The 11,713-nt window shown below is 66.1% G+C and overlaps 3 protein-coding genes across 3 annotated transcripts in view; 1 reads left to right on the top strand and 2 right to left on the bottom strand.

The window, feature by feature from the left end:
* The first annotated feature begins 2,150 nt into the window (after positions 1–2,150).
* CHURC1 (churchill domain containing 1) lies at positions 2,151–5,368 on the top strand. Its single transcript, XM_069857326.1, has 4 exons — positions 2,151–2,227; positions 2,339–2,474; positions 3,544–3,614; positions 4,918–5,368. The coding sequence occupies exons 1-4, from the start codon at positions 2,189–2,191 to the stop codon at positions 5,008–5,010; spliced, it is 339 nt and encodes a 112-aa protein (XP_069713427.1). The 5' UTR covers positions 2,151–2,188; the 3' UTR covers positions 5,011–5,368.
* Positions 5,369–5,808: 440 nt separating this feature from the next.
* On the bottom strand, positions 5,809–6,788 carry GPX2 (glutathione peroxidase 2). The gene is made up of 2 exons (XM_069857313.1): positions 6,492–6,788; positions 5,809–6,328 (listed from the first exon to the last, which is right to left on the bottom strand). Exons 1-2 carry the CDS (start codon positions 6,714–6,716, stop codon positions 5,978–5,980), a joined length of 576 nt encoding a protein of 191 aa, XP_069713414.1. The 5' UTR covers positions 6,717–6,788; the 3' UTR covers positions 5,809–5,977.
* A 1,185-nt stretch (positions 6,789–7,973) lies between these two features.
* RAB15 (RAB15, member RAS oncogene family) overlaps positions 7,974–11,713 on the bottom strand; it is an 85,412-nt gene continuing 81,672 nt past the window's right edge. The window contains exons 3-8 of the mRNA XM_069857304.1: positions 9,864–9,924; positions 9,680–9,740; positions 9,499–9,576; positions 9,313–9,402; positions 8,276–8,341; positions 7,974–8,169 (exon numbers count right to left, since the gene is read on the bottom strand). Of these exons, the coding sequence (XP_069713405.1) occupies positions 8,014–8,169; positions 8,276–8,341; positions 9,313–9,402; positions 9,499–9,576; positions 9,680–9,740; positions 9,864–9,924 (512 nt within the window). The 3' untranslated portion in view covers positions 7,974–8,013. The remainder of the gene's footprint in view (positions 8,170–8,275; positions 8,342–9,312; positions 9,403–9,498; positions 9,577–9,679; positions 9,741–9,863; positions 9,925–11,713) is intronic.

Genomic DNA, 11,713 nt, shown 5'->3' with positions numbered 1-11,713 from the left:
TATCTGGGCGCAGGGACATTCCTGCCGGGCCCCGACAGCCCCGAGCCCCCCCCCCCCCCACCAACCCACCGGGCGGCGGCGCGGGCGGGGACGGCGCTGCCCGACAGCCCCGCAATGCAGCACCGGCCCCCCCCCCCCCCCCCCGGGCACCGGGCGGCGCTGCCAGCCGGGACACCCCAGGTAGCCCCATCACCCCTCCAGCCAGCCCAGGGCGACCTCCAGCCGGCCCTGGGTGGCCCCTGCTAGCCCAGAGCAACCCCCCAGCCAGCTCTCGGGTCCCCCTAGGTAGCCCCATCACCCCTCCAGCCAGCCCAGGGCAACCCCCAACTGGCCTTGAGTGGCCCCTGCTAGCCCAGAACAACCCCTGGGTGGCCCCAAGCAATCCCCAGCCAGCCCCCCACTAGCCCAGGGCAACCTCCAGCCAGCCCTAGGTGGCCCCAGACAACCCCCCAGCCAGCTCTCGGGTCCCCCTAGGTAGCCCCATCACCCCTCCAGCCAGCCCAGGGCAACCCCCAACTGGCCTTGAGTGGCCCCTGCTAGCCCAGAGCAACCCCTGGGTGGCCCCAAGCAATTCCCAGCCAACCCCCTGCTAGCCCAGGGCAACCTCCAGCCAGCCCCGGGTAGCCCCAGACAACCCCCCAGCCAGCTCTGGGGGCCTCTGTTTAGTCCCATCACCCCTCCAGCCAGCCCAGGGCAACCTCCAACCGGCCTTGGGTGGCTCCTTCTAGCCCAGAGCAACCCCTGGGTGGCCCCAAGCGATCCCCAGCCAGCCCCCCGCTAGCCCAGGGCAACCTCCAGCCGGCCCCAGGCAACCCCCCAGAGGCTCTATTTAGTCCCATCACCTCTCCAACCAGCCCAGGGCAACCTCCAACCGGCCTTGGGTGGCCCCTGCTAGCCCAGAGCAACCCCTGGGTGGCCCCAAGCGATCCCCAGCCAGCCCCCCACTAGCCCAGGGCAACCTCCAGCCGGCCCTAGGTGGCCCCAGACAACCCCCCAGCCAGCTCTCGGGTCCCCCTAGGTAGCCCCATCACCCCTCCAGCCAGCCCAGGGCAACCTCCAACCGGCCTCGGGTGGCCCCTGCTAGCCCAGAGCAACCCCTGGGTGGCCCCAAGCAATTCCCAGCCAACCCCCTGCTAGCCCAGGGCAACCTCCAGCCTGCCCTGGGTGCAGTTCAGCTGGCCCTCAGAGGTCCCCAGCTAGCCCAGAGCATCCCCCAGCTAGTCCCATCACCTCACAGACAGCCCTGGGCAACCTTCAGCTGGCCCAAGAAGCACCTCAGCTGGCCCTGGGGCTCTCCCAGCTAGCCCCAGTAGCCCTAGGCACCCCTCAGCTAGCCCTGGATGACCCCCACTAGTCCTAGACATCCCCCACTAGCACTGTGTGTCCCCAGCTAGCCCAGGGCACAGGCTAGCTAGCCCCAACACCCTCCAGCTAGCCCTGGGTGCCCCCCCCACTAGCCCCAGCACCCCCCAGCTAGCCCTGGGCGCCCCCCCACTAGCCCCAGCACCCCCCAGCTAGCCCTGGGTGGCCCCCCCCACTAGCCCCAGCACCCTCCAGCTAGTCCTGGGTGCCTTCCCACTAGCCCCAGCACCCTCCAGCTAGTCCTGGGTGCCCCCCCCCACTAGCCCCAGCACCCTCCAGCTAGCCCTGGATGCCTTCCCACTAGCCCCAGCACCCTCCAGCTAGTCCTGGGTGCCCCCCCACTAGCCCCAGCACCCTCCAGCTAGCCCTGGGTGCCCCCCCCACTAGCCCCAGCACGCTCCAGCTAGCCCTGGGCTGCTCCCAGCTGGTCCCAGGCACCCAACCCCCTCGTCCAAGGGGCCTCGCCCACCCCCCTCACTTTAATTGTGCCCTGGGGGGGAGGGGGCTGGGTGCCATAAGCCATAAGCCACGCCCACCGACTCACAAGCCACGCCCCCATAATTTAAAGCCCCGCCCACAACGCGGAAACGCAGCTCAGACCACGCCCCCCGTGCGTAACCCGGCTCCTTATAGGAACTCCATATATGGTAATCCACGCACGCGTAGCCACGCCCCCTACGTCAAGCCCCGCCTATACGTCATAACCACGCCCCCCTACGCTAAGCTCCCTCCGCCAATAGAACAAGCGGTACGGCCCGAAGCCCCGCCCCCTCTGGCTCTAAGCCCCGCCCCTCCGCGAAGTCTCGCGAGATCTGTCAGCGGCGCGATGTGCGGGGGCTGCGTGGGCACCGAGTACCCGGAGCGGGTGGGTGGCGGGGCCTGGTCGAGGCCTGCTCGGGGTCGAGGCCTGGTCGGGGCCGGGGTCGCGGTTAAGCCCCGTGCCCGGTGCCAGCCCCGTGCCGCCCCCGGCTCCTAGGGCACCACCTGCCTGGAGGGAGGCTCCTTCCTGCTCAACTTCGTGGGCTGCGCGCAGTGCGGCCGCCGGGACTTCGTGCTGCTCGGCAACCGCGCCGAGGGGCTGCAGGACGGCGAGGAGATCGTCACCTACGACCGTGCGTGGCCGGGCCCCGGGGGGCTGCGGGGGGGGGGGGGTGGTTGGGATGTGGGGGGGGGCCGAGGGGGGGGTTTGGAATGGGGGGGAGTTGGGTTTGGGGGGGGCTGAGGGGGTCGGACTTGGTGGGAGGGGAGGGAGCTGAGGGGGCTTGGAATGAGGGGGCTGAGGGGGGGCTTGGAATAGACGGGTTGGGATGGGGGGGCTGGTGAGGGGTTGGATTGGGGAGGTGGGATGGGGGGGCTAAGATGGGGGGCTTGGAATGGAGGGGTTGGGATGGGGAGGCCTGACGGGGGGACATGGGATGGAGTGGGCTGGGGGGGGCTTGGGATGAGGGGGCTGAGAGAGGGGGATTGGGATGGAGGGGTTGGAATGGGGGGGCTGATGGGGGGGGCTTGGGATGGGGGGCTGAGAAGGAGGATTTGGGATGGAGGGGTTTGGGATGGGGGAGATGAGGGGAGGGGCTTGGAATGGGGGGGCTGAGGATGTAGGGGGGCCGAGGGGGGGTTTGGAACGGAGGGGAGTTGGGTTTGGGGGGGGCTGAGGGGTTTGGACTTGGTGGGATGGGAGGGGGCTGAGAAGGGGGGCTTGGAATAGATGGGTTGGGATGGGGCTCTGGCGAGGGCTTGGATTGGGGAGGTGGGTTGGGGGGACTTGGGATGGGGCAGCTAAGATGGGGGACTTGGAACGGGGGGGTTGGGATGGGGGGTGGGATGGGGAGGCCTGATGGGGGAACATGGGATGGAGTGGGCTGGGGGGGCTTGGGATGAGGGGGCTGAGAGAGGGGGATTGGGATGGAGGGGTTGGAATAGGGGGGCTGAGAGGAGGGGTGGGATTGGGGGACTGAGGGGTGGGAGAGTGGGATTAGCGGGGGGCTTGGGATCAGGGGTCCTTGGGATGGCGGGGGCTTGGGAATCAGGGATGCTGAGGGTGGGGGGATTGGGACTGCGGGGGCTGGAACGGGGCAGGGGGGCTTGGGACCAACAGGGCTTGCAATTGGAGGGTCGTGAGGTTGGGATCAAGGAGACTGGGGGGTCTGGGAGCAGCCGTGTCCCCTCTGTGCCCCCCAGACCTGTGCAAGAACTGCCACCACCTGATTGCGCGCCATGAATACACCTTCAGCGTGGTGGACGACTACCAGGTACGCGGGGGGGGCTCCTGGCCCTGCTCTCTCTCCAGAGGTGCCTTGAGCCCCAAGATTTTCCTCACCTGCCCTGCCCTGAGCGATTCCTGCCCAGCGGCTGCTGGAGGGGGCTAGGTGGCTTGGAGTTGAGCCACGACACCGGCCTCGAGGGTTTCAGAGCCACATCCTGGTGGTCAGGGCTCCCGGGATCCCATCCGTGTGGTCATAGAATTGTAGAATCACCAGGTTGGAAAAGACCCACCGGATCATCAAGTCCAACCGTTCCCATCAATCACTAACCCATGTCCCTCAGCACCTCGTCCACCCGGCCCTTAAACCCCTCCAGGGAAGGGGACTCAACCCCCTCCCTGGGCAGCCTCGGACACTGCCCAATCACCCTTTCCAGGAAATATTTCATCCTGATGTCCAGCCTGACCCTCCCCTGGTGGAGCTTGAGGCCATTCCCTCTCGTCCTGTCCCCTGTCCCTTGGGAGAAGAGCCCAGCTCCCTCCTCTCCACAACCTCCTCTCAGGGAGTTGCAGAGAGCAATGAGGTCTCCCCTCAGCCTCCTCTTCTCCAGGCTGAACCCCCCCAGCTCTCTCAGCCGCTCCTCTTCTTCTCCAGCCCCTTCCCCAGCTCCGTTCTCTTCTCTGCACTCGCTCCAGAGCCTCAACATCCTTCTGGTGGGGAGGGGCCCAGCACTGACCCCAGGATTCGAGGAGCGCTCTCCCCAGGGCCGAGGCCAGAGGGAGAAGAACCTCCCTGGCCCTGCTGGCCACGCCGGGTCTGATCCAAGCCCAGATGCCCTTGGCCTTCTTGGCCCCCTGGGCCCCTGCTGGCTCCTGGTCAACCAACCCCCCCAGGTCCTTCTCCTCCAGGCAGTTTCCAGCCAGCCTTCTCCTAGGCTGGAGCTGCTCAGGGTTGTGCCCCAAGTGCAGGACCCGGCGTTTGGCCTTGTTGAACCTCCTGCTGTAGTCTCAGCCCAGCGGTGAGGTCAGGGCTTGGGGCCCCCTGGATCCCCCTGGCTGGATTCCCTGCTCCCGGGGGCAGCCCCGCTCACCTCTCTCCTCCTGGCTGGGGGTGTCACGAATTTCCAGGATGCTGGGGATGAGCCTGGCCCCAGGCAGCGAGGTGCCCCCATGGTTGGTGGCCCCGTGGCACGCCCCATCCTCCTCCCCATCCCATTCCCTATGCAGCCGCCAAACCCTGGAAAATGGGCTTGGGGCTCGAAAGAAGATCCCGGCGGCTCTGATTGCAATCGCGGCTCGGGTGCCAGCTCGGGTTTCCTGAGCCTGGCAGCCTACCCCGTCCTGTGCCGCAGGAGTACACGATGCTGTGCCTGCTCTGCGGCCGCGCCGAGGACTCCATCAGCGTCCTTCCCGACGACCCGCGCCAGATGACCCCGCTCTTCTGAAGCCGCTTTGGATCCCAGCAGGAATCCCTGGGCACCTCAGGATCTCCCTCCCTGCCCCACACCGAATCCCTGCACTGGGGCCACCTGGATCCCATCCCAGTGCTCCAGGATCCCAATCCCTTCCCCACTTCTCCTCTCTGAACTTCCAGCCTGGATGTGGTGAATGCTTCGTGCCCGCCACCCCACGGCTCCGGCCGCAGGGATGGGGCGAAGCGCCGCGCCCCGAGCCCCCCTCGAGCTGCAGACGTGAAGGGGACCCGGCGTTTCAGCGTTCCCAAACGGAATCCAAACGGATTCCCTCCCCGTCCTGCCTCAAGAGTGTGTGTGGGCAATAAATGCGACGTGTCCCAGATGGGAACATTTTGGGGGGCCCTGACCCCTCTGGAATCCTGTTAAAGGTGTCGGGGTCCAGCGCAGGGATTGGGGGGGGCTTTTCCCATCCCGGGATCCTGTGGGATTCCTCCCTGTGCAGCAGATCCAGCGTTTCCCTACATCCTGGCTTGGCTCGCTCTGCTCTCCCAGCCTCCACTGCCAACGGAGGGAAGGATTTTCCCTCCCCGAGGGGCTGCGTGGAGCTGGGGGGGTCACAGCTTCCAGCCCAGAGCCCATTCCCTAAGGATTTATAACCCTCCCAGCCAGAGGGCGCGTGTTCCGAACTCGCTCCCGTGGCCCCCAGCCTCAGCGATGCCCACGGAAACCTCGGTGATGCCCGCAGGGCCCTCGCTCCATCCCTTCTCCACCGTTTCCCAGCTCTGGCACCGCGTGGCTCGTTCCCGGTCGCCCCCACGGAATCCACGCGGACGCTGGTGGCTCCCTGGGGCTCCTTTATTGCCCCCATCCCGTGCCACCCCGGTGCCTCCAGCCCGCTGCGCCCATCGAGCCCCCTCCCCGTGGCGGATTCGGAGGGGACCGTCACCCTGCGGAGAGCGGGGAGCGTGCGGGGTGGCGAGGACGTTGGGAACAACCTCTACTTGGCCAACTTGAGGAGCCGCTGGATGTCGGGCTCCAGCTGGGCTGTGGGCGTCCGGGGGCTGTAGCGCCGGAACGGTTCCCCTTCAGGACCCACCAGGAACTTCTCGAAGTTCCAGGAGATGTCGGAGCGCCGCACGGGGCTCCAGGTGATGTAGCGAGGCTCGCCCATCAGGTGAGCTGCCTCGTCGGCCGGCGCGGGCAGGTGAGCCTTCAGGTAGGCGAAGACGGGGTGGGTGTCCGTCCCGTTCACCTGGCACTTCTGGAAGAGCGTGAAGTTGGGCTCAAAGCCCCCCCCGGGCCGCACGTACTTGAGGCTGTTGAGGATCTCCTCGTTGGCGCAGTTCTCCTGCCACGAGGAAGGAGAAAACTGGAGCCGTGCCACATTTTCGCTCTCATAAATCATAGAATTATAGAATCAGATAATCACCAGGTTGGAAGAGACCCACCGGATCATGGAGTCCAACCCTTCCCATCAATCACTAACCCATGCGGTGGCCCCGTGAACTTACCTGGTAGCCAAACTGGTTGCAGGGGAAGCCCAGCACGACCAGCCGCCGGGGGTATCGGGCTTGCAGCTGGTTGAGCTGGGTGTAATCCCGCACCGTGGTGCCTCAGAGGGACGCCACGTTCTCGATGAGGACCACGCGGCCCCGGAAAACGTTGAAATCCACCTTCTCCCCCTGCAAGGAGGTGGCGCTCAGGTCGTAGAAGGACTTGGCGATGGGGATGGTCATGGCTGCAGGCGCGCGTCTGCCTCCCAGCCCGTGCCCGTCGGCGCCTTAAGGGCTGCCCGGCACCCACGTGATGTCTCGGTTCCAAAGGTCTCCTCGCCTGGATCGTGACTTGGTGGAAACTGGAGCCGTCCCACCCATCCCACCTGGCACCCACCCCCGGCAGGAAGAGGAGAGCGAGGGTGGCGCGGGGCCAAGGCGATGCCGCCTCAATAATTGATGGCGAGGTGCGGCACGGCCGCTCTTGGTGGTGCGGCGCAACCAGCCTCGATGGTGAGCACAGCTACCCTTCTTGGTGGACTCAACCACCCTTCTTGGTCTCAACCACCCTTCTTGGTGGACTCAACCATGCTTCACGGTGGGCACAACCACCCTGGATGATGGGAACAACTGCTCCTCGCCGTACCCCCAGCTCCGGAATGCTGCAGATCTCAGGACCCCCAGCCCGACGCCGAGGGCTGGGAACACCCGTGGGTGACAAGGAGTAACAGGACTCCTGGAGCTGGGGCTGCTGGAGGAGGAGGGGAGGTGGATCTCCATCCCGACGGTCATCTCGGCATCACCCCCAGGCCAGCTGTCTTCCTTCCAGTGGTCCCAGTGAACATCCATCCCACAGCCACCTGCTGAGCTCATGGTCAGCATCCTGGTACCTTGGGCATCTCAGTGGCCACCATCGTCCTCCTGTCCACCCATCCCAGTCCCACCACCGTCCTGTTGGGCTGTGATGGCCCCAGCCCTGCCAGGGCCACCTCCTGTGGGAGAAGAACCTCCCTGGCCCTGCTGGCCACGCCGTGTCTGATCCAAGCCAAGATGCCCTTGGCCTCCTTGGCCACCTGGGCCCCTGCTGGCTCGTGGTCAGTTGGACGCAGCTCCCCATGGACACGACACCCGTGGACACAGCTCCCCAGGCTCCCATCCCGCAGCCGGGAAAGGGGACACCGTCGCGGTGGCCCCGGCGCAGCCTCAATTATTGATGCCCGCTCGGGTTGCGGCCGTGCCGGGGGCTCTGGTGGGACGTGGCCCCCACCCCCTACGAGCCCCCGAACACCTCCAGCATCAACTTTATTCTGCAAACCACGAGCGGCTGTGAAGCCAGGAGGGGGTCCCACGGGCACACGGCACCCGGGACCCCCCCCCAGCACGGGGGAGCAGGATTCTGGGATGGGGGGCACCCACCTGAGCCCCATTGTCCCCAGGTCCCCCCCTCCCAAGCACCCCCTGCCCCCCTCCACTGGGGCTCCCCCATCCCGCCGAGCCCCCCCAGCGCAGCCCAGGGGAAGGGGTTGGGGGGGCCCAGGCTTCAACACCAGCAGGTTTTGGGGGTGTCCTCGCTCCCGGGGGGCTGCTGCTCGTCCTCCTCCAGCCTGGCCAGGGTGGGGGCGCGGGGGGGGCTCCGCAGCCCCTCCAGCTCCTTGCGATGCGCCTGCAGCACCAGCTCCGTCAGCCGTGTGAAGGACTGCGGGGTGAGGAGGAGAGGGGGGTGAGCTGGGGGAACCCCCCCCTCTGCTCCCCAACCCCCTATTTTGTGTCGCGTGCCCCCGCCACCCTCCAGACCCCCTCACCTCTTTGATATTGAGGTTGCTGCAGGCGCTGGTCTCGTAGAAATCCATCCCGTACTCCCTGGCCAGCTGCGGGGGCGAGGGGGGGGCAGCACCCCTGAACCCCCTCCCACTGGCAGGCTGGGAAATGGGTCCTGGGGTCCCTGGGGGGGGTCTCTGGGTGGTTTTTTTTGGGGGGGGGCCATGCTGGGGGTGCAAGAAGGGAGTTTGGGGGTCCCCAGACATGGTACAGGGGGGAAGAAGGAGGTGTAAGAGCTGCCCTGCAGGGGGACAGAAACCATGGGGGGGTCCTTGGATGCATTTGGGGGGGGGATTAGGGGACCTTGTCCATACTGGAGGGTTGAATTGGGGATGTTCAGGGTGCAGAGGGTCTCTGGACATGGGGTGGGGGGAAGAAGGAGGTGTAAGAGCTGCCCTGCAGGGGGACAGAAACCATGGGGGGGTCCTTGGATGCATTTGGGGGGGGGATTAGGGGACCTTGTCCATACTGGAGGGTTGAATTGGGGATGTTCAGGGTGCAGAGGGTCTCTGGACATGGGGTGGGGGGAAGAAGGAGGTGTAAGAGATGCCCTGAGGGGGGACAGAAACCATGGGGGGGGTCCCTGGATGCATTCTGGGGGGGCCTTGTCCATACTAGGGGGGTGAACTGAGAATGCTCAGGGTGCAGAAGGTCCCTGGACACAGACAGGAGGGTCATTGGGGTCCCTGGATGCATTCGGGGGGGGGTTAGGGGTCTCCAGTCATGCTGGGAGGGGTGAACTGGGGATGCTCGGGGCGCAGAGGGTCCCTGGACACGGGGTGGGGGGAAGAAGGAGGTGTAAGAGCTGCTCGGGGGGGGGTCAGGCACCATGGGGGGGTCCCTGGATGCATTTTGGGGGTGAATGAGGATGCTCAGGGTGCAAAGGGTCCCTGGACATGGCGGGGGGGGGTCTTTGGGGTCCCTGTAACGTGCAGAGGGGGGCTCGGGGGGGGCTGTGGCCACGCTGGGGGTGCAGGGGGGGGTCCTGGCCCCCCCGGGGGCGGACGCAGCCCCCGCTCACCTGCAGCCCTTGCTCTTTGGGCACTTGCCTCTTGTGCTCCTCGTCCGCCTTGTTCCCGATGAGGATTTTCTGGACACCATCAGGCGCATACTGGGGCGGGGCGGGGGGGGTCGGGGCAGCATGAGGACCCCCCACTAGGTCACCCAACCACCCCCAGGACCCCCTTTCTTCCCCCTCCTCTCCAACCTCATCCACGTCGCTGGCCCATTTCACGATGTGCTGGTAGGAGCGCTCGCTGCCGATGTCGTACACGAGGAAGATGCCCTGTGGGAGAAAGGGGGGGGCAGCCATTCACCCCCCCATCCCCTCGTGCCTCAGTTTCCCCTCCAAGCTGTGTGTCCCCCCCACCCCTCATCCCATCTCCTACCTGTGCCCGCCGGTAATACTGCTTGGTGATGGTTTGGTATCGCTCCTGTCCGGCCGTGTCCCTGCACAGGTGGGGGGACAGGGGGAGAACATCAGCGCGGCCACCAGTGACACCAGTTGGTTGGGACTCAGACACCCCAAAAAAACCACCACACCCCCCCCCCCCCCCCCGGTTTGGCACCCACCAGATCTGTATCCGCACTTTGATGCCGTCCACCTCGATGGTTTTCATCTTGAAGTCAACGCCTGGCGCGGGGGCGAGAGCTTGGACCAGCCTGGAGGTGCTGCCACCGGGGTCCCCCAGGTCCCCTCCTGACCCCCCACCCCACCCCAACCGGTGCTGCCAAACCGGGTGCCGGGGCTCCCAGTGCTCCCAGTTTCCTGGTGCTGCAGATTCCCAGTGCCCCCAGTTTCCCCATGCTGTTGCCTCCCAGTGCCCCCCCATTCCCCAGTGCTCCCAGTTTCCTGGTGCTACTGTTGCCCAGTGCTCCCCAGTCCCAGTTTCCCAGTTCCCCAACTCTCCAGTGCCCCCAGTTTCCCCACTCTGTGGCTTCCCAGTGCTCCCAGTTTCCCCACGCTCAGTCCTCCCAGAGTCCCCCGTTCCCCAGTGCCCCCAGTTTCTCTACGCTGTGGCCTCCCAGTGCCCCCAGTTTCCCAGTTCCCCAACTCTCCAGTCCCCCCAGTTTCCCCATGCTCTGGCCTCCCAGTCCCCCCAGTTTCCCCATGCTCTGGCCTCCCAGTGCCCCCCATTCCCCAACGCTCCCAGTTTCCTGGTGCTGCAGTTACCCAGTGCTCCCCTGTCCCAGTTTCCCAGCTCCCCAACACTCCAGTGCCCCCAGTTCACAGATGCCACAGTCACCCAGAGCCCTCAGTTTCCTGGTTTCCCAGTTTCCCGGTTCCCCAGTTCCCCTGGTTTCCCAGTGCCACAGCTGCCCGGTGCTTCCCGTTCCCAGTTTCCCAGTGCTCCCAGTTTCCCGGTTCCCTGATGCTCTCAGCTCCCGTATCCCTCATTTTCCCGGTTCCCTGATGCCTCCAGCTCCCGTATTCCTCCGGTTCCCGGTTCCCTGATGCTCTCAGCTCCCGTATCCCCCCGGTTCCCGGTTCCCTGATGCCTCCAGCTCCCGGTTTCCCGGTTCCCTGATGCCCACAGCTCCCGCATCCCCTCGGTTTTCCGGGTTTCCCGGTTCCCTGATGCCCACAGCTCCCATACCCCCGGTTCCCGGTTCCCTGATATCCACAGCATCCAGTTTCTCGGTTCCCTGATGCCTCCAGCTCCCGTATCCCCCCGGTTCCCTGATGCCCACAGCTCCCGTATCCCCTCGGTTTCCCGGTTCCCTGATGCCCCCAGCTCCCGGTTCCCGGTTTTCCCTGATGCCCACAGCTCCCATACCCCCGGTTCCCGGTTCCCTGATGCCTCCAGCTCCTGGTTTCCCGGTTCCCTGATATCCACACCACCCGGTTTCCCGGTTCCCTGATGCCCCCAGCTCCCGTATCCCCCCGGTTTCCCGGTTCCCTGATGCCCACAGCTCCCATACCCCCGGTTCCCGGTTCCCTGATGCCTCCAGCTCCTGGTTTCCCGGTTCCCTGATATCCACAGCACCCGGTTTCCCGGCTCCCAGATGCTCTCAGCTCCCGTATCCCCCCGGTTCCCGGTTCCCTGATGCCTCCAGCTCCCGGTTTCCCGGTTCCCTGATGCCCACAGCTCCCGCATCCCCTCGGTTTTCCGGGTTTCCCGGTTCCCTGATGCCCACAGCTCCCGTATCTCCCTGGTTCCCGGTTCCCTGATGCCCACAGCTCCTGGTTTCCCGGTTCCCTGATAGCCACAGCACCCGGTTTCCCGGTTCCCTGATGCTCTCAGTTCCCGTATCCCCCCGGTTTTCCTGGCTTCCCGGTTCCCTGATGCCCCCAGCTCCCGGTTTCCCGGTTCCCTGATGCCCCCAGCTCCCGTATCCCCCCGGTTCCCGGTTCCCTAATGCCTCCAGCTCCCGTATCCCCCCGGTGCCCGGTTTCCCGGCTCCCCGCCGCCCCCAGCTCC

This window comes from Phaenicophaeus curvirostris, chromosome 5, assembly GCF_032191515.1.
Source record: "Phaenicophaeus curvirostris isolate KB17595 chromosome 5, BPBGC_Pcur_1.0, whole genome shotgun sequence".
Classification (NCBI taxonomy): Eukaryota; Metazoa; Chordata; class Aves; order Cuculiformes; family Cuculidae; genus Phaenicophaeus; species Phaenicophaeus curvirostris.
The sequence above is the reverse complement of the archived record's forward strand: the minus strand, read 5'-3'. Positions and strand labels throughout refer to the sequence as shown.

What these genes read in the sequence shown, in the direction of transcription:
- CHURC1 (XM_069857326.1), top strand. Translation starts at nt 2,189, where the DNA reads ATGTGCGGGGGCTGCGTGGGCACCGAGTACCCGGAGCGG. An exon ending in GCACCGAGTACCCGGAGCGG is followed by an intron (nt 2,228 to 2,338) that starts GTGGGTGGCGGG and finishes CCCGGCTCCTAG; the next exon opens with GGCACCACCTGCCTGGAGGG. An exon ending in GCGTGGTGGACGACTACCAG is followed by an intron (nt 3,615 to 4,917) that starts GTACGCGGGGGG and finishes CCTGTGCCGCAG; the next exon opens with GAGTACACGATGCTGTGCCT.